Genomic DNA, 18,463 nt, shown 5'->3' with positions numbered 1-18,463 from the left:
TTCCCAGGCCCACAAACAAAAGAAATAGGTTCTGCCGACGGTGCCTGAGGACTGAGTGACACGAGAAGTAGCCCCCCGCCCCGGAGACTGCTCAGACAGCAGGCCACGCGCACTGGGCCGCTCACCCAGGAGCCGGCGGGAGGGGTCTCACGCGGCTCGGCCGCCCGGCGCGCATGCTCAGTCCGGCACCTCTCCGGGCGGGGCGGGAGACCGGCGCTCCGAGACGGGGGGAGGAGCGCTCGCACAGCCGCCCCTGACAGGAGCGGGCTCCGCCGCTGCTGCAGCGCTCGGCGCCGGGGCCCTGCCGGAGCCGGGTCTAGCATGTGCCGCGGCTCCCGGGCGGCGGCGGCGGCGGCGGCTCTTCTGCAGAAGCAGCAGCGGCCGCCATGGCCAAGGCCAGCGTGGAGCTCACCCGGGAGCTGCAAGGTACGAGTGCCTTGGTCTCTGGGACACCCGATCCCGGAGCATCCCAGACCCAGTGCGTTCCTCCCCGCGGTACACCCCAGCCTGGTGCCTCACGCCCCTCCCCCATACATCCCGGCTCCAAGGCAGCCCCCTGCCCCTGCATCCCAGCCTGGGCATCGCTGTCCCTGGAGCATCCTCTGCTATCCTCCTCGCCTCACCCGGTCAGGACCTTTTCGTCCCGGAGCCGCCCGTCCCGCTCTTCCGTGACAGGTGCAGTTCCTTTGCGCTCCCTGAGGCTGACTCTCAGCGTCCCTGGCCCACCCCTCGGCGAAGCGTCCAGTCTCCCCTCCGAGAGTCCCCGCTTCTCCGCCGGGCGGGGCCGGGCCCGCCCCGCCGGGGTCGGGAGCTGCCCCTGGTCCTGACTGCTGCTTGGCCAACACCCTCCCGCCTCCCGGCCCCGCCCCAGAACTGGCCCTGAAGAGCCCGTAAGAGCCGGGCAGCGCCCGGGCCAGTGGGGCAAAGAAGAGAGTCAGGGAAGAGGCCCCGGATTGAAGCTAAAACCTGAACAGGGGCTCTGCGGCTTGCCTCCCACAGCCCTCCACCCAGCCTGTCCCCTTTGCACTTCCCACCACCCATACCTCAAGGAAGGCCTCTCCTGTTTGTGTGCTTCTCAGACCTAGCCCAAACCAAGGCCAGGGCCCCAGCACTGCCACAACCCTGACCCCCAGAGGCGGGAGCGCAGCCTAGCCCACGCAAAGAGCAGGATGCTCAAGGATACTCAGAGGCATGGTGCACTGTGGCGACTTCCCACACCTGCACACACACAAGCGCAATCAAGAGATGTGTATAAACACATTTTTTACAGAAACCACACCCCCACCACACACACACACACACACACACACACACACAATATCTGGATAATTCTACCAGCAGATGGGGGGTATGGGGCTCATTTAAACACTAACTCCTTCCCACCCCCCTCCATTATCACCCCTCCCCCCCCCACACACACACACAACACATACAGGAACTACCTGGCTCCTGTGCCCCTTTCAGCATACACATTCACACTTACCCAGCCCCACCAATGGCAGGCATACTCAGCCTCCCTAACATCTTCAAGAAGCGTGCACACACTCGTAGTAAAGGCAGACACTTACACCCAGACCACCTAGAATACAGTCAGAGGGACACCCCCACACCCCCACACACTGACTCACTGTGTATGTGTCGATGGCTGTTGTAGTGCACGGGTTGGAAAAATCCTTCACACTCTCAAAAGTGTAAGACACATCCTCCCACAGAGACAGTCAGCAACTGTCCCCTGACTCAGGGACATCAGGAGCCAGAGTTTTCTCCATACCCCACTCTGTCTCTAATAAGAAAAGTCAAAAAAAAAAAAAAAAGAAAGAAAGAAACGAGAGAGAGAGAGAAAAGTCACCCAAAAAGGAAAGATCTCTGTCCCTGTCCTTTGTCTCTCTGTTTCTCTCTCCTCCCATCTGCCCCTGCCTCTATCTGGAGAGCCCTGGGGAAGTGGAGGTAGCCAGGGCAAGAGTAAGGGGAATTCTGAGCAGCCCCCACCCCCTTCAGACAGCATCCGGAGGTGCCTGAGCCAAGGGGCTGTGCTCCAACAACATCGTGTGAAGTTGGAGACAAAGCCTAAGAAGTTTGAGGACAGAGTGCTGGTGAGGGCATTGGCCTTGGGGAGGGAGGTGTGGCTGGCAAGGGCAGCTGGCCAATAGAGGGAGCCTGGGGGCAGGAGAGACAGGTGGGTGAGCACCAAGGAGACAAAAGCCTGGGGATAGGGGCAAGGCTGGCCTGGGTTGATGCCCAGGAGCCCAAGGTAGGGCAGGAGACAGGGGGGACTCCCAGAGAAGAGCTGAGGGCTAAAGGAGGGCAGGGGCACCAGGGCCAAGTCAGTTGCCATGAGCGACCAATATTCTTTCCCTCACTCTGCAGGCCCTGACCTCCTGGCGCCTCCACCTTTTCCCCCTTAAAGTCCCAGCCAAGGTGAGTTGGGCTGAGGAGCAGGAAAGCACCTGGCATGCTCCCTCCCAAGCCTGGTGATTCAGGTCCTTACCAGGAGCTGAGCCTCTCCATCCCTCCCAGGTGGAGAGCTCCTTCAATGTCCTGGAGATCCGTGCCTTCAACACGCTCAGTCAGAACCAGGTGAGCACCAGGGCTAGGTCCCCACTATTGGGCCAGCTGGAAGGGGGGGAGGGGGATTAGAGTCTGAAGCTCTGTTGCTTGATCTTCCCCAGATCCTAGTGGAGACAGAGCGTGGCATGGTGAGCATGCGGCTGCCATCAGCAGAGAGCGTGGACCAGGTGACACGACATGTGAGCTCTGCCCTCTCCAAGGTCTGCCCTGGCCCTGGGTGAGTGGCAAATGAGGGTCTCTCTAGGCATTAAACAACAGGGAAATTTCTTCCCTCCCTCCTTCCCCTGGATGTGGATTCCTGGGACAGCAAGAAGAGTTCTCATGTCCCCAGACTGGCTTTTCCTGAGGATTTAGGAGGTATAAGAGGAGAAATGAGAGCCTCCTTCTAGCTCTTTTTGGGATGATTTGTTTCCAGGTGTTTGATCCGGCGTGGAAATGCAGACACTCCAGAGGGGCCCCGAGACACATCCCCCAACTCCGAGACTTCCACGTCTACTACCCACAGTGTCTGTGGTAAGCAGGGGAAGACATGAGGAAAGCGGGCCCTAAACCACTCTGCCTCACAGCCAGAGTCCTTTGTGCATTGGTATGTTGCCAGGGGGTGCCCCACGGGGGTACAGCTCTCAGACCTCAGGAGGTTCATGGCATAGCAGGAACCCAGGGCACTGGCACATAAAGTAGCCTTGACTGTTCCTTGAACCCCAAGCTGGTTCCTCATCTACTTACCCTTCAAGGAACCAGCCCCTCTACTGCCCCACAGGTGGCTTCTCGGAGACCTATGCTGCCCTGTGTGACTACAACGGTCTGCACTGCCGAGAGGAGGTGCAATGGGTGCGTTGGGCAGGGACCTGGAAGGGGATGGGTGGGACCTAGAGGGAGGAAACTGAGAGGAGGAAACAGGTGTGAGTCAGTTCTATTTCTCCAAGGATGTGGACACCATCTACCATGCTGAAGATAACCGGGAGTTCAATCTTTTGGATTTCAGCCACTTGGAGAGCAGGTAAGCAGATGGGGCAGAGACTCAACCCCAAATTCCCAGCCTCAGCTGAACCCTGGCCCTTCCCAGGATCTCCCTTTGATCCCACTTATAGCCCTAGCTCTATCTCCCCAGTTCCACCTACCCCCACTGCCATCTATCTATCTAGGCTTCCCCCACCCTCGCCAATGCCCCATCCCTGGACTCTATCTCTCTCTCTCTCTTTTCTTTCTTTTTTTTTTTTGAGACACAGTCTCACTATGTCACCCTCAGTAGAATGCCATGGCATCACAGCTCACAGCAACCTCAAACTCTTGGGCTTAAGTGATTCTCTTGCCTCAGCCTCCCAAGTAGCTGGAACTACAGGCACCCACAACACCTGGCTAGTTGTTGTTGTTGTTGTTGTCATTGTTGTTTAGCAGGTCCAGGCCGAGTTTGAACCCACCAGCTCCAGTGCATGTGGCCAGCGCCCAAACTACTGAGCTACAGCACCAAGCCCCATCCCTGGTCTCTTCTTACCTGCCCCAGCCACCTGCTCACCACCTTCCTTCCCCCTCTATATCCCCACAGAGACTTGGCCCTAATGGTGGCAGCCCTGGCCTACAACCAGTGGTTCACCAAACTCTACTGCAAGGACCTGCGGCTGGTAGGAACCAGGAGTGGGTGGTGAGGGGGAAAGTGCCCTCCTTGGCCCCTGATCTCAGGACCCCCTCTGTCCTCAGGGCTCTGAAGTATTAGAACAGGTGCTACATTCCCTGAGCAAGTCGGGGAGCCTTGAAGAACTGGTGCTGGACAACGCCGGGCTTAAAACGTGAGGCCTGCCTCCTCCTTGAGCAGCAGTGCTCCCTTGCTGTAGTCAAGGGCCCCAGAACCTCAGAGCATGATATGGGCTTCTGGACTCTCTCATCCAGCTCCTCGCTTTACAAAAGAGGATACTGAGGTCCAAAGAGAGCACAAAGCACGTCAGTGGTCAAGCTGAGACTCAGACCTAAGTTTCCTGACCCCAGCTCCATGGCCCTTACCCAGGATACTCCATGCACCATCCCATTTTTCCATCCACTACAAAGCAGGGTGGGCTCCTCCAGTCTTGAGAACCAGAAGCTTTGAGCTTTGTCTCAACACAACTTTCCAAGGTGTGGAATGCTCCCAAGTACCCCAGAGTGGTGGCAGGTTTTGAGCTGCTTCCCCGATAGGAGCCTCTGACCACTGCAGCCCCAGCCAGCCAGGCAGGAAGAGGAGAAGAGGAAGCCCGGGGGCTGGGGGCTGGGACTCAGCTCAGGACAATCCTTCCTCCCTACCCTGAAGGGACTTTGTCCAGAAGCTGGCCGGGGTGTTTGGGGAGAACGGGAGCTGTGTGCTGCATGCCCTCACTCTGTCCCACAACCCCATCGAGGACAAGGGTGAGCCCCAGCCCTGAATCCTATCCCCACTGCAATGCAGACCCCTGTCCTAGCCCAGACCCCAGCCCAGGTCTGAAGAGGGGCTCTCCAGCCTGATTCCAGCCCCTGCCCCGACACCTCTAGCCTCGACCCCAGGCCTGTACCCAACTTGAGTCCCCAGTCTGACTGCACCACCTGTACCACTACCCAGCTTCTCACTGGGTACAATTTTTTCTCTACTCCCCAGGTTTCCTCAGTCTGAGCCAGCAGCTCCTCTGCTTTCCCACTGGCCTCACCAAACTGTGCCTGGCCAAGACTGCCATTTCCCCTCGAGGTACTTGCACTGGAAACTCTGACCTCTGACCCTCCCCCGGTGCTGCCTGGTGTTGAGTCCTAGCGGTATACCCCCACACGCACCCACCATCCCAGACACCCCAAGTGGTGACAAGCTCCCTGGCAGTTCTTGAGCTGCTCCCTCCATGGGGTCCTCTGACCATTGCAGCCCCAGCTAGACAGGCAGGAAGAGGAGGTGGGGACGCCCAGAGGGGAGCAACAGTTTGGGACGGGGATTTATGTACTGAGGGGAAGATGTGGGGATGGGGGCCAACCCAGCCCAGTGCCCGCTGTGCTCAGGGCTCCAGGCGCTCGGCCAGACCTTCGGGGCCAACCCTGCCTTTGCCAGCTCCCTTCGATACCTGGACCTGAGCAAGAACGCTGGGCTGCTTGCCACAGACGAGGCAAATGTGAGTCCACAGAACACAGCCTCAGCCCCCTGAGAAGCAGGGGTAGGCTTCAGGACCCAGGCTTCTGCCCTGTGGCCCTGGAGGTGGAGGGACTCCATCATCCCTGCCCCCACACCCCCTCTGTCCTTCCTTCTCCAGGCCCTCTACAGTTTCCTGGCCCAGCCCAACGCCCTGGTGCACCTGGACCTGTCAGGCACTGACTGCGCCATTGACTCGGTGAGGGCTTGGTAGTAAGAAGCCACTCTGAGGTGATTTGGGGAGGCCACGGCAGGCCCCTGTCTCACATATCCTCAACCCTGAGTACAGAGGCAGGCAGAGTTGTCGGGATGACTTCAGGTTCAGTGAATTATAAGGCAACGTCCATAGCTCCTACCATGGTGCTTTATCCAGGTCATGAGGTCATGCTGGCTGTAACTGAGAGCTACCCATTGCTCTGTCCCCCAGCTCTGTCCCCCAGCTGTGCGCCCTGACAAGCCTGAATCCACAGAGGAAGGATGCTTTCCCTGACTTAAACAAAGGCACCTTTGGAACCAGTGGGGGCCCTGGCTTTAACACCCTCACCCCACTCCTGGAAGCCAGGCAGGGACCAGACACACTTTCTACGGAGGGAAAAACTGAGGCTTTAGGGAGCTGAATAGACACCCACAGTGGAGCACACATAGACTGACCCTGGGAGTGAAGAGTCAGGACCTTGATGGGGAGGGAAAAGGAGTCCTGGCCCTACTGGCCCACCCCTCCCAGCCTCTCTGAGACCCACCATGTCTCTCACACAGCTCCTAGGTGCCCTGCTTCATGGCTGCTGCTCCCACCTTACCTACCTCAACCTGGCTCGCAACAGCTGCTCCCACAGGTGGGAACAGGAGGAGCTACAGGGGCAGCTGGAGTGAGCCACACTATCCCTCTCCCTCACTGACCCCACGGGTCCCCACAGGAAGTGTCGGGAGGGCTCGCCAGCCTTCAAGCAGTTCTTCAGCAGTGCCTACACTCTGAGCCACGTCAACCTGTCTGCCACGAAGCTGCCCCTGGAGGCCCTCAGGTCGGGTGGGTGCAGGGTTGGGGGCATTCAAGGGAACCATGAGGAGCAGGGAGGGGTAAAGTTGGGTCTCCTGCCTTCCTACTACAGGGCACTGCTTCAGGGGCTCTCCTTCAACAGTCACCTTAGTGATCTGCACCTGGACCTCAGCAGCTGTGAGGTGCGACCTCAGCCCCCACCTGGCACCCCAGTGGGCATTTCTCTGATCATAGGCAAACCCCGGCTCCATCCCGCCTCCAAGCTATCCCTCTGAGACCCCTGACCTGACCACACCTCCACTTTCGGGCCTCAGTCTGTGGCTCTGGCCCTCTTTGTAGAGGCTGTTGAAGTTCAGTCTCCAGTCTCTCTCCCCTAAAGCTTTGGGTGGGAGATTCCAGGCTTCCCCAGCAGAGGGCAGGAGCAAGCTGTCTTAGAAGTAGCCATCTTTCCAGCTGGAGGGAGGAAGGGATCTGCAGCAGAGAAGGGACCTTTATGATTTAAAACTCAAGTCCCATTGTGACCTTGAGTCCTGGCCACTGTGGTCTCCAAGCATTAAAGATGGCTTATCACCCACCATAAACCCTGCTTTCCACATCCCACCTTGTCCCTGCAGCTCCGCTCAGCAGGAGCCCAGGCCTTGCAGGAGCAGCTGGGAGCTGTCACCTGTGTAGGCAGCTTGGATCTGTCTGACAATGGTGAGTATAGGCTTCTCCCTTCCCTATACTTGGGGGCCAAGTGGGAAAAGGACCTAGAGTGTGGAGAACAAGCCTCAAAGAGACACCAGTGATTCTCAGCCCTCAAGGTCAGGTCTCTCCCATCTGCTGACCAGGGTTCGACTCAGACCTCCTGACACTGGTGCCTGCACTTGGCAAGAACAAGTCTCTCAAGCACCTATTCCTGGGCAAGAACTTCAATGTCAAGGCCAAGTGAGGCCCCCATCCCATCATCCACCCATCCTCTGGCTCACTGTGTTATCTCTGGCCACCTCTTCCTCCTCTAAAGGTGTGGCCCCAGCCCTGTTCCCTCCTACTTTGACCCCCCCTCCCCCCCACAGGACCCTAGAAGAGATTCTTCACAAGCTGGTGCAGCTGATCCAGGAGGAGGACTGTGTGAGTGACTGGGCCTGGGAGGGGACCTGCAGCAGCAGGGGGCTGCGGGGACTGGGCCCAACCCTTGCTTGCCCACACAGTCCCTGCAGTCACTGTCGGTGGCAGACTCCCGACTGAAGCTGCGCACCAGCATCCTCATCAATGCCCTAGGCAGCAACACCTGCCTGGCCAAGGTGGATCTGAGTGGCAATGGCATGGAGGACATCGGGGCCAAGATGCTGTCTAAGGCCCTGCAGATCAACTCCTCCCTCAGGTAGGACCCACACTTTTCCCCTCTGACCTGGACCCCCAGTTCTTCCCCCTACACACACACATGCTCCCTACTTGCCTGGATGCTCTGTACCCAGTTTCTAGAAGATCCCCCACCACCTGCAAACCATCTCTGAGTCAGCCTCACTACCCAAGAGAGAAGGGAGGGTTCCAGGAAGGGCTGTGTCCCCAGCCTCAATCGAGACCTTAGGGAATGATGACAAACTGGTACTCATCCTCTCCTCAGAACTATCCTGTGGGATCGGAACAATACATCTGCACTGGGCTTCCTGGACATTGCAAGGGCTTTGGAGAGGTGAGTGGAACAGGGCCCTGCCCTAATCCAAGCCCTCAGCCTTCCCATACCTGGACCAGGCCCAAACTACTTCAACCCTACCCCAGCCCCATTTGCACAGAAATGTTTGGAAGGGCACAGAAGAGGGAAATCACGAACAAGGGGTAGATTTTTCTCACAATAAAGGAGGCAGGGCCTCCCCTCCTCACCTGTTCCCCGACCCACCTGTGCTACTTGTGTCCCACAGCAACCACACACTGCGCTTCATGTCCTTCCCCGTGAGTGACATCTCTCAAGCCTATCGCAGTGCCCCCGAGCGCACCGAAGACGTCTGGCAGAAGGTGGAGGGTATTGTCCTAAGTAGGGTGGGACAGCAAAAGGTAGTAGGCAGCTCACACCCCCAGGCCCTGACCCTACCAACCCCATCATCTCCAGATCCAGTGGTGCCTAGTGAGGAACAACCACTCCCAGACATGCCCCCAGGAGCAGGCCTTCAGGCTGCAGCAGGGCCTGGTGACCAGCAGCGCCGAGCAAGTAAACGTTTCCCTCTGGGACCCATGGGACACCATGGGGCACGCAGAGCACACGCACCCATCACTGAACTGAGCACATGGGGGCAAAAAGAAAGAGCATATAGAATGTAGGCCCCAAATAACAGAGTAAGGCATGGGACTCCTCTGGGAGCTCACTTGGGCATCTAGGAAGGCCACACCAAGGAAAACGACGAGGCCATCCAGAGACATCACTTCCACCACTGTCCGTGCTGGCACGAGTAGCACTGCCCAGGGGTCCCTTCTGGAAAGATGTGGAATTAATGGTCCCCCTGACACTCCTGCCACTGTGTTCCAGATGCTACAGCGACTGTGTGGACGAGTGCAGGAGGAGGTGCGGGCCCTGAGGCTGTGCCCCCTGGAGCCTGTGCAGGATGAACTGCTCTATGCTCGGGACCTCATCAAGGATGCCAAGAATTCCCGGGCGGTGAGCCCTCTGTACCCCTGCATTGCCCCCATAGTCTGGAGAACCTAAAAAGGCCAACCATGCTAACCCAGGAGTGTCCAGGCCCTTTCCTGTGCATCCACCTCCCAGCCTAGAGTTCCCAGGGACCTAGTGAGGCCTGATTCCGGCCTTCTAATCATAACCCTTCCCTCTCCAGCTGTTTCCCAGCCTCTATGAGCTGGGCCATGTGCTGGCCAATGACGGGCCCGTGCGACAGAGGCTGGAATCAGTAGCCAGTGAGGTATCCAAGGCTGTGGACAAGGAACTACAGGCAAGTCCTAGAGGAGGGAGGAAGCCATGGTGGGATCACAATGTTGACCAAGGGCCTAAGCCAAGAGCTAAAGACAGAGCAGGGAGATTACCAAATGACAAGGACATGCACAGGGTTAAAACCACCCACAGTCCCACTGTGCCAAGGCATTGCTACATATCAGGCCTAGATTTTTTTTTCTGCTAGCCTTGACCTTTGCCCCTGGACTCTGGATTCTGATCCTTGAACTGACTCTCCCCTATCTATGTGGTAGGTTAGTAGGAGCAATGACCAGGAAATAGGGAAACCTGAGTGCCTAAAGCTCTGTCACTAACAGCTCTGTGAACTCAGGCAGTTCCCTGTCTCACCAGAGAGTGCTGGATTAGATAGCCTAAAGTCTTGCACTGTGGTGCCAGCCCTGACCTTACCCCTCTTGGGGATCTGGTCTCCTTCTCTCTACACTAGGTGATCCTGGAGTCCATGGTCAGCCTAACACAGGAGTTATGTCCTGTGGCCATGAGGGTGGCTGAGGGGCACAACAAGATGCTAAGCAATGTGGCAGAGCGTGTCACTGTGCCCCGAAACTTCATTCGAGGGGCGCTGCTGGAGCAGGCGGGACAGGACATTCAGAACAAGCTGGAGTGAGCCTGGGGCGGAAGGGTATCGGTGGGACTGGATTTGGCCCAGATCACTTAGGGACTTGGGGCTGGAGAACTATCAGCAATGAATAATGAATGGCACAATCTCCATTACAAGGGATAAATCTTTAACCAAATGCAACCTTGCTATTTAGGGTCTGACTGGTCTTTGCCCTAGAAATCTAAGTGCTGAGCTGGGGATTAGGAGCCAGGTGGTCCACACACAGATGTACACACACATACCTACACCAGGAGTCACCTTCTAGAAACAAAGCATTGCCTCCCCAGAGGCAGGAGCAAAGAAAAGTGAGGCAAGTCAGGTGCATGGAAACCTCTTCCTCCCAGATTTCATTATCCCTAGAGTTCTTTCATTCTGGGTCTGGTTGCCATGACTCACCAAAGCAAAGGAGAATTAGTGCACATACCTGTGAAACAGCCAGGCTCAGGAAGTGCTGGATTCTACTCTCCCAGGAGTCGGCGGGTTTCCTTAGCACCCCAGTCAACCTAGCTCTGTCCTATGGGGCTCTAGGGACGTAAACCAGAGCCCCCCTTGCTCCTCCCTCTCCTCCTGCATTTCCTCTTTGCCCACATGAAGCTGAGCTGGGTGTCAGTGAGCCTAGATGTCTGTTTATGGAGACATGAGTATGGTGGGTTCAGGGCACCTCCTCCAGCAGCCATGCTCTCCATGGACAGCCTAGCCAATGGCTCATTCTCTCAGGCCTCTGGGGAAGGGAGCAGCTCAGGGCTGTGTGGAGGGGAGTTCTGATTAGCCCCACCTATGCCCACAGTGAAGTGAAGCTCTCTGTTGTGACCTATCTGACCAACTCCATAGTGGACGAGATCCTGCAGGAGCTGTACCATTCCCACAAGAGCCTGGTAGGCTTCTAAACCCCAGCTATGGCCATGTCCTCCACTCCACATCATCCCATCTCCCTGACCACTCTACCCCTTAAGGGCCTGAGAGGTGAGCACCTTCCTTGGGATTCTATGCACACCTGTCCTTCCTTCCCTAGGCCCGACACCTCACCCAGCTAAGGACATTGTCAGATCCCCCAGTGGGGCCAGGTCAAGGACAAGATCTGTCCTCCCGGGGCCGAGGCCGGAACCATGATCATGAGGAGACCACAGATGATGAACTTGGGACCAACATTGTGAGCCTCCCTCCCCTGCTCCCCTCCTTAACCTGCACAGCATTGTCCTCTCCCACTTCTCTGGACTCCACTCAGCTCCTCATTGCACCTCCCTTCCTCACCCCAGTCCCAGCCCAGCCTCTTCCCTTCCCCCAGTGCCTCAACCCCTGAGAAGAGGGGCAGTGTGGGCTCTAAGGAGAAGGCTCTATGAGGAATGGGAGGCTCCAGGTAAGGTTTTAGTACTTGTGACCTGGTCTCACCACTCATCTCCATTTGTGCAGGACACCATGGCCATCAAAAAGCAGAAACGCTGCCGCAAGATCCGGCCAGTATCTGCCTTCATCAGTGAGTTTCCCAGCCTCAGTTCTCTGTCCTCCAGACTCCCACATCTTCTGCAGGCTCTCTTTTTTTTTTTTTTTTTTTTTTTTTTTGAGACAGAGTCTCACTTTCTTGCTCCCAATAGAGTGCTATGGCATCATAGCTCACAGCAACCTTAAATTCATTGGGCTCAAGCAATCCTCTTGCCTAGCATCCCAAGTACCTGAAACTATAGGCACCCACCATAGCACTGGCTATTTTTTTTTGGTCTTGCTCTTGCTCAGGCTGGCCTCAAACTTGTGAGCTCAAGGGATCAGCCCACCACGGCCTCCCAGAGTTCTGAGATTACAGGCGTGAGCCACCACACCCAAGCTTTATTTTTTCTTTTTTTGAGACAGTGTCTCACTCTCTTGCCCAGGCTAGAGTGTTATGGCATCAACCTAGCTCACAGCAACCTCAAACTCTTGGGTTCAAGAGATCCTCCTGCCTCAGCCTCCTGAGTAGCTGGGATTGCAGGCATGTGCTAAAACTCCTGGGTAATTCATGGGTTTTTTTTTCTTCTTTCTATTTTCAGTAGAGACAGGGTCTCCCTCTTGCTCAGGCTGGTCTTGAACTCCTGAGCTCAAACGATCCTCCCACCTCAGCCTCCCAGAGTGCTAGGATTACAGGCATGAGCCACTATGCCGAGCTCACAGGCCCTCTTTCCTTTTAATTTTTCCCTGTCTCTCCACCCTGCTTTTTCCCTGTCTCCCCTACTAGTCCCTCTAACACTGCTATCCCCGCAGGTGGGAGCCCTCAGGACATGGAAAGCCAACTGGGGAGCCTTGGGATCCCCGCTGGATGGTTCTCAGGACTTGGGGGCAGCCAGCCCACAGCTAGTGGCTCCTGGGAAGGTCTATCTGAGCTGCCCACTCATGGCTATAAACTAAAGCATCAAACACAAGGGAGGCCCCGGCCCCCCAGAACCACCCCTCCAGGACCTGGTCGGCCCAGCGTGAGTCCTAAGACCTCACAAGAGGACCAACTTCACTTAGGAATGCCAAAGCTAGGGATTCTAGCTTTAGAACCCAAATGCCAGTGACACTATTCTTGAGGGATTGGACAGGAGCCCAGACCAGCCCATTGAACAGATGAGGAATTACTCGGTTTGGATAAGAGCTAGACCTTGCCACAGATAAGAAAACTCTGTTTGCCAAGCCGGGTTGTTCTTATGTTGGTGAAAGATAGAGCTTGGTAGGAAACACCCAGTGGGACCAAGTCCAAAGGGGAACACCCAGACAGAAGGGAGGTGGGACTTGTGACCTAGATGAGCTTTCCCACAAGACATTCCTCCCAGCAGGCATTAGTACCTGGGACTCGTCAGGAGAATGGGATGGCCACTCGCCTTGATGAGGGGCTAGAAGACTTCTTCAGCCGAAGGGTCATGGATGAAAGTTCCAGGTGTGACATCTAGCCACCATTTTCAGCAGGCCCTGAGGCCCTGAAAGGGTTTCTGCATCCTCCCAGCTCCTATAGGAGTCTCTTCAACATCAATTCCCCCAAGCCAGTCTCATTAGGACATTTCCCCACATTCTCACCCCTCCCCACCCAGCCCGCTTTAGCTCCAAAGGCCTCCAAATCTTCCAGGATGGCTGGAAAGAATGGGGCCAGAGTGACCCCACAATAAGATGGTGGGGACAGGCCAGGGTGAGAGGGCTAGCAGCATCCCTAGAACAGGATGTCCATTAGTGAAGAAAGGTCCAGACAGTAGTGTTGCTTGTCATTGTCCTACGCAGACTGCACAGAGTCTGTCCAGGGAAAGGGCAGGGTCACTTGAAGAAGCTGAGAGAAGGAGGTAGGCAGAGGGAGGAAAGGGTCAATTTGAAGGAAAGAGGCTGCTGGAGGACTGTGACAGGGCAGGGAAGACAAGGACACTATCCCCCGAGAACTAAGTGGAAAGGGCTGCAGTGTGGCAGCAGAGACTAGATGAGAGAGAAAGGCAAGTTTATCAGCCTAGGATTGGGCTCCACATCTAGCATTTGTCACTAACTAAGCTGAACTCTGCCCAGCTACCCCCGGACTCTGAGGACAGTGAGGCCAGGCCTCTCGGAGCCGCCACTGCCTCCACTCCAGAAGAAGAGGCGACGAGGCCTGTTTCACTTTCGCCGGCCCCGGAGCTTCAAGGAGGACAGGGGCCCAGGGTCCCCCACCACTGGACTCCTCCTCCCTCCACCCCCACCCCCACCCCCAACTCAGGAGAGCCCCCCCAGCCCAGATCCCCCAAGCCTTGGCAATAACTCCTCTCCCTGCTGGAGCCCAGATGAGAGCAGCCACCTCCCTGGATTTGGGGGGAGCCGGGGGCCTTCCTTCCGCAGGAAGATGGTAAGTGAGGCAGGGGTACTGTGTCCTCCACTTCTCCTGCCCCACACAGAGCCCATCCCCCTACTCTACTCCAAGGGAGAACACTAGGTCCCAGGTTTCTGGGGACATTTGCCATTCTAATTCCCCTCTCCTCGAGAGTGGACCTGGTAGCCCAGAGCATGTGGGAGCGCTTCTGCTGATAGGGGCACTGGAAGAACTCCTCAGAGGGTCTAGGCCGGGCTTCCCCAGGACCTGGGGCTCAGTGGGACAGGGGCCTTTCCCACAACTTGTCTGGCTGCCTGGGGAACCCTTCTCCATCAGGAATTGCTTATAAAGAGGACACCTTGTTTCAGGGCACCGAGTGGCCAGAGCCAGGGGAGGGAGGCCCGGCCCCTGGGCCAGCACAGCAGCCAAGGGCACACAGAGTTTCCCTGTCTGGGTTAGAAAGAGCCAAGGGTTGGAGCTTCGATGGGAAACGAGAGGAGGTGAGGAGAGCCTAGAACAGCACACAGAGGTCCTGAGGGTCCCTGTCTACCACTTTCCCCTTCTTGTTCCCACATCCCTGGAAGTTCCAAAGAGAAAGCAGGTACTTTGGCATTGGAGTGTTAGCTGCAGTCCTGTCCCTACCACACGCTTGCCATGGAATCCTGGACTGGTCACTTAACCTTTTGGAGCTTCTCCTTCCTTGTCATAAATGGGGTTGTAAAAATATTTACTTCTAGAGCTCTGTTTCCCAGACTTTAGTGACTTGATTATAAGCTTTATGACTGATTTTTACCTTTTCTGTGGGCCACCTAAATTATTACTTACCTATTTTTATTTCAATCAACTCATTTTTTAACTTAGTCTGGACCTAAGCATTATCATCTTTAAAATCACAGGCTCTCTGTAATAGTCCTGTTTTCTCTACTACACATAAAATAAACATGTAACTATTAAGATAGCAGCATGTTCATTTGTGTAAACCATTTTTGGTGCCCCAAAGGTGGTATGGGTGCCACTCTTTGGGAAACACCATCCAAGTGTCTAGGGACCATTGACATCAGAGTGACATGGAGATGCTAGAGCAGAAGACCTTGGAGATGCAGTCATCCATGGAGGGGACTTTTCTTATGACCTGACTCAGCTGTCCTTTCAGGGCACAGGCCCAGACCTGGAGGGCAGTGCCCAGGCTTGGCAGAAACGGCGCTCTTCAGATGATGCAGGTGAGGATGGCCACCTTTACTCCCTTCCTCTACCCCCTCTCTCAGGGACCCTTCCTAATTTGCCTTTGCCTTTGCCTTTTCCTCTTCTTCCTTCCCTAACCCCTCCCTCCACTCCAGGCCCTGGAACCTGGAAGCCCCCTCCACCACCCCAAAGCACCAAGCCAAGCTTCAGCGCCATGCGCCGTGCAGAGGCCACGTGGCACATAGGTATGGAAAGCCTCTTCTCAGGCAGCAGCACTGAAGACCCAGGGTGTGTCCAAAGAAACAGAAGTCATGACCCCTTATGGGGGAATTTATAACCAAAATGGGGACAGTCAGACGTCAACACAGTGAAAATGTTTAAGGATAGTTACAAAGCTATTACATCCAAATGAGACAAATAGCTTAATCCCAAGAAAGACTCTGCAGAGCAAAAGTGGCCTCACCAAGGTTGGCAGATAGGAACAATGCTTTTGGATGGCTCCAGTGAATTCTTTAGGGCAGATGTCACCTCTGATCACTATCAGCACAGTGGCCTACTTTAGAAAGGCCTCTCTCCAGACCTTAGCTGGGAAGAAGGTAGGCAAGTCAAACTGCCGGCCAGTGCCAACTATGCCAGGCCCAGCCCAAAACATTTCAGCCTCCTCCGGAAGTAGCTTGACATCAACCTACTCTCAGCTCACTCAGAAAGGTACCCCAAAGAAAGGGCAAGAGCTCTGCCTTGGAGGTTAAAAACCCTGGATGTTAGTCTGACTCTGTCACCTATGAACTTAAGTAATTTACTTTCTGGCTCCAGGACTAGAGGAATAAAAGGGAGGGGGATGATTTCAGGCATGACACTTGCCTTTTGCTGAGTTCAGAGTACCTTCCATTTACAGAGCCACTAAAGAAAATCTCGCTTAGAAGGTTGATGCTGATCGGCTCAGCTTCAAATTAAGTTCCCAGAGGCCTGGAATATGACTCTTCAACAATATTGCCACAAGGAGACAAAATCTCCTTGTAGATGTAGACATCCCCTCCCACTCCTCCACTTCCACCCCCAGCCTAGGGTGCTAGGACTGGAAAGAGCTAGGAGCTGAGCAGGTGGATGTGGCTTGGGTGGTCCGCTCCCTGTTGTCCCCTCCTGCCCATGCTGCCCCAGCCCTCCCTCCCCTGTAGTGCAGACCCAGCAGCCCTGGGGCATGGCAGTGCTTTTGTCCCTGTCTCATCCCCAGAGGCCAATCCAGCACTAGGGACATCATTGCTGATTTTCCCATCTTGCACAGACTAGTTAATCCTTCCCAAACAGGGTTTATTCCTCATTTAGGAAACCACAATAGTCAGATGCTTCACTGCACACACACTTCCAGGTCACTCTCAAACTCACTTCATAGACAACATCTTCCAATGTCATACCCACAGGCTCATGTTGTTTACAGCTACAGGGGCAGGAGATGAGTGTTCCAGGGCACCTCTCCATCTAAATCAGACTGTCAGACAGAGTTCTGGGAATGCCAGGCTGCAGCCTTGGCAGGGCACCTTGACACTGCAGCCCTGAATGGGCAGCCATCCCTGTGGACCCAGCAAGCCCTGGGCCCTGGCTCTGCCCAATAGGAAGGGGGTCAGATACTGCTCTGCAAAAGGGGTAGCCAGGCCAGAACTTCCTCCAAAGGTGATGGCCTCAGGAAAATCCTGGGGACCAAGGGCTAAGGAAATGGTGAGGATAGAAGGGAGCATCATGATGTTGGCAGAGATGTGGGAGCAAATGGTCTTGGAGGGGAAGCCCTGGCCCCAGGGCTTCATGGACAGAAGAGACAGGAAGGGCCATGCAAGAATGCCTTTTCCTACAGCTTCTCCTCTCTGCCATCCCTCAGCTGAGGACAGTGCCCCGAACCACAGCTGCCAGAGCCCCAGCCCAGCCTCCCAAGATGAGGAGGAGGAGAAGGAGGGGTCCCTATTTCCAGAGAGGACAGTTCCAACTAGGAACGCCAAGGTGAGGGCCAGCAAGGTGGGTGGGGAAGGCACTCTGATGAGACAAAGGAACTAACCTAGCATCTTCCTTCTTCTGCCAGCTGCAGGATACTCCTTTAGCTCCACGCCCCCCCAAGCCAGTGGCTATACCGAGGGGCCGCTGGGCCCCCCAGGAGCCAGAGGGCAGGGAGGAGGTGGAGGCTGCTGGTGCAGCCCCAGGAGTCAACAAACCCCGGCTACGGCTGGGCTCACAGCAAGACCAAGAGGAGCCTGAGGTCCAAGGTTTGAACCCTCGCTGAGTAGTGGGGAGGGATCCAGAAGCTCTGGGACTTTACTGTCCACATCAGGTCTTCTTCCAGGTCATGGGATGAATGACAATCAGGATTCATGGCCTGGATGAATACTTCAGCCTGTATATCTCACTCATGTGCCCAGCCTGCCTTGACTGTTATTTCAGGGCCCCCTGATCCAAGTCGCCGGACTGCCCCCCTGAAGCCTAAGAGGACACGGCGGGCACAGTCCTGTGACAAGCTAGAACCTGATAGAAGACGGGCCCCTGACCCCACAGGTGCCAGTGATGAGAGGGCAGGTCTCCCTTCCCAGCCATCTATCCAACATGGCACCCCCCAAACCCTGTCACTGGGTGGCTGGCTCTCCCTGCCCAGGAAACAACACTCCCTGGATTTGTCCCCAACAGGAACCAGTGAGCCAGGAACAGATTGACAGCTGCCACATCCTTCCCAGCCCTCCTCTCGACATGTGCCTCACAAGGACTCAGATCCCCATCCACCCAGGCTCCCCCAGGCTCCCTGCCAAGCCCTGTCCTACAGGGTAGGACGTCAGGACCAAGCGTGGGGAGGCAGGAGGCAGGGGGGCCGAGGAGGGAGGGAGCAACCTGGAGAGAGGGAGGCTCTCAATGTCTCACTCTGCAGAGAGCTTCTGGGTGGAGCCTGTCTCTTCTCCCCAAGAGGGATCTCTGTCCCTCCATCCCCAGGGGCTCTCTCCTACTTGTATAGAATAAAAAAACAAAATCATGGCATGCCTCCAGTCTCTGCTGTCTTCCCCATTCACTGCCCCCACCCTCTGCTCCCTTCCCACAGCTCGCTTGGTCACAGTAGGGAAGTGAGGAACACCCCTCAGGGATGGGACTGGGGTCCTGAGAGAAGAGGGAGAAAGAACAGACACCTGTCAAGGGAAGGGGACTGATAAGTACCCAAACCAGGGTGCAGGGTCAGGGCTGACATGGCTGGAGAAGAAACCAAACTAACAGCAACTAACACCAGTGTCTGTCTGGCTTCTGGGGATGTGAGGGGATTGAAAGACTCC

At 56.0% G+C, this 18,463-nt stretch overlaps 1 protein-coding gene across 14 annotated transcripts; it reads left to right on the top strand.

Moving 5' to 3' along the window:
• Positions 1–294: 294 nt before the first annotated feature.
• On the top strand, positions 295–18,173 carry CARMIL3 (capping protein regulator and myosin 1 linker 3). 14 transcript variants are annotated; one of them, XM_053595160.1, is made up of 41 exons: positions 295–426; positions 553–675; positions 1,999–2,093; positions 2,368–2,418; positions 2,518–2,577; positions 2,670–2,785; positions 2,984–3,081; positions 3,329–3,399; positions 3,495–3,568; positions 4,115–4,190; positions 4,267–4,355; positions 4,850–4,944; positions 5,171–5,257; positions 5,536–5,666; positions 5,805–5,882; positions 6,440–6,516; positions 6,598–6,702; positions 6,790–6,859; positions 7,292–7,373; positions 7,508–7,604; positions 7,733–7,787; positions 7,868–8,040; positions 8,284–8,352; positions 8,579–8,679; positions 8,767–8,861; positions 9,181–9,309; positions 9,485–9,598; positions 10,043–10,218; positions 11,004–11,091; positions 11,229–11,366; positions 11,627–11,690; positions 12,449–12,657; positions 13,000–13,103; positions 13,712–14,024; positions 14,357–14,488; positions 15,142–15,208; positions 15,326–15,415; positions 17,017–17,159; positions 17,239–17,419; positions 17,595–17,705; positions 17,835–18,173. In XM_053595160.1, the coding sequence occupies exons 1-41, from the start codon at positions 387–389 to the stop codon at positions 17,858–17,860; spliced, it is 4,293 nt and encodes a 1,430-aa protein (XP_053451135.1). In that variant the 5' UTR covers positions 295–386; the 3' UTR covers positions 17,861–18,173. The 14 variants fall into 14 exon arrangements, with proteins under 14 accessions (XP_053451135.1, XP_053451134.1, XP_053451139.1 ...); XM_053595159.1 differs by having other exon boundaries at positions 549–675; positions 2,003–2,093; XM_053595158.1 differs by having other exon boundaries at positions 301–426; positions 549–675.
• Positions 18,174–18,463: the final 290 nt, after the last annotated feature.

This window comes from Nycticebus coucang, chromosome 6, assembly GCF_027406575.1.
Source record: "Nycticebus coucang isolate mNycCou1 chromosome 6, mNycCou1.pri, whole genome shotgun sequence".
Classification (NCBI taxonomy): domain Eukaryota; kingdom Metazoa; phylum Chordata; class Mammalia; order Primates; family Lorisidae; genus Nycticebus; species Nycticebus coucang.
This window is presented reverse-complemented; position numbering and strand designations above follow the sequence as displayed.

Coding starts and splice junctions, on each gene's coding strand:
- CARMIL3 (XM_053595153.1), top strand. CDS start 387: ATGGCCAAGGCCAGCGTGGAGCTCACCCGGGAGCTGCAAGGTACGAGT. Junction 4,191..4,266: donor ACTGCAAGGACCTGCGGCTG/GTAGGAACCAGG, acceptor CTCTGTCCTCAG/GGCTCTGAAGTATTAGAACA. Junction 8,353..8,578: donor ATTGCAAGGGCTTTGGAGAG/GTGAGTGGAACA, acceptor TGTGTCCCACAG/CAACCACACACTGCGCTTCA.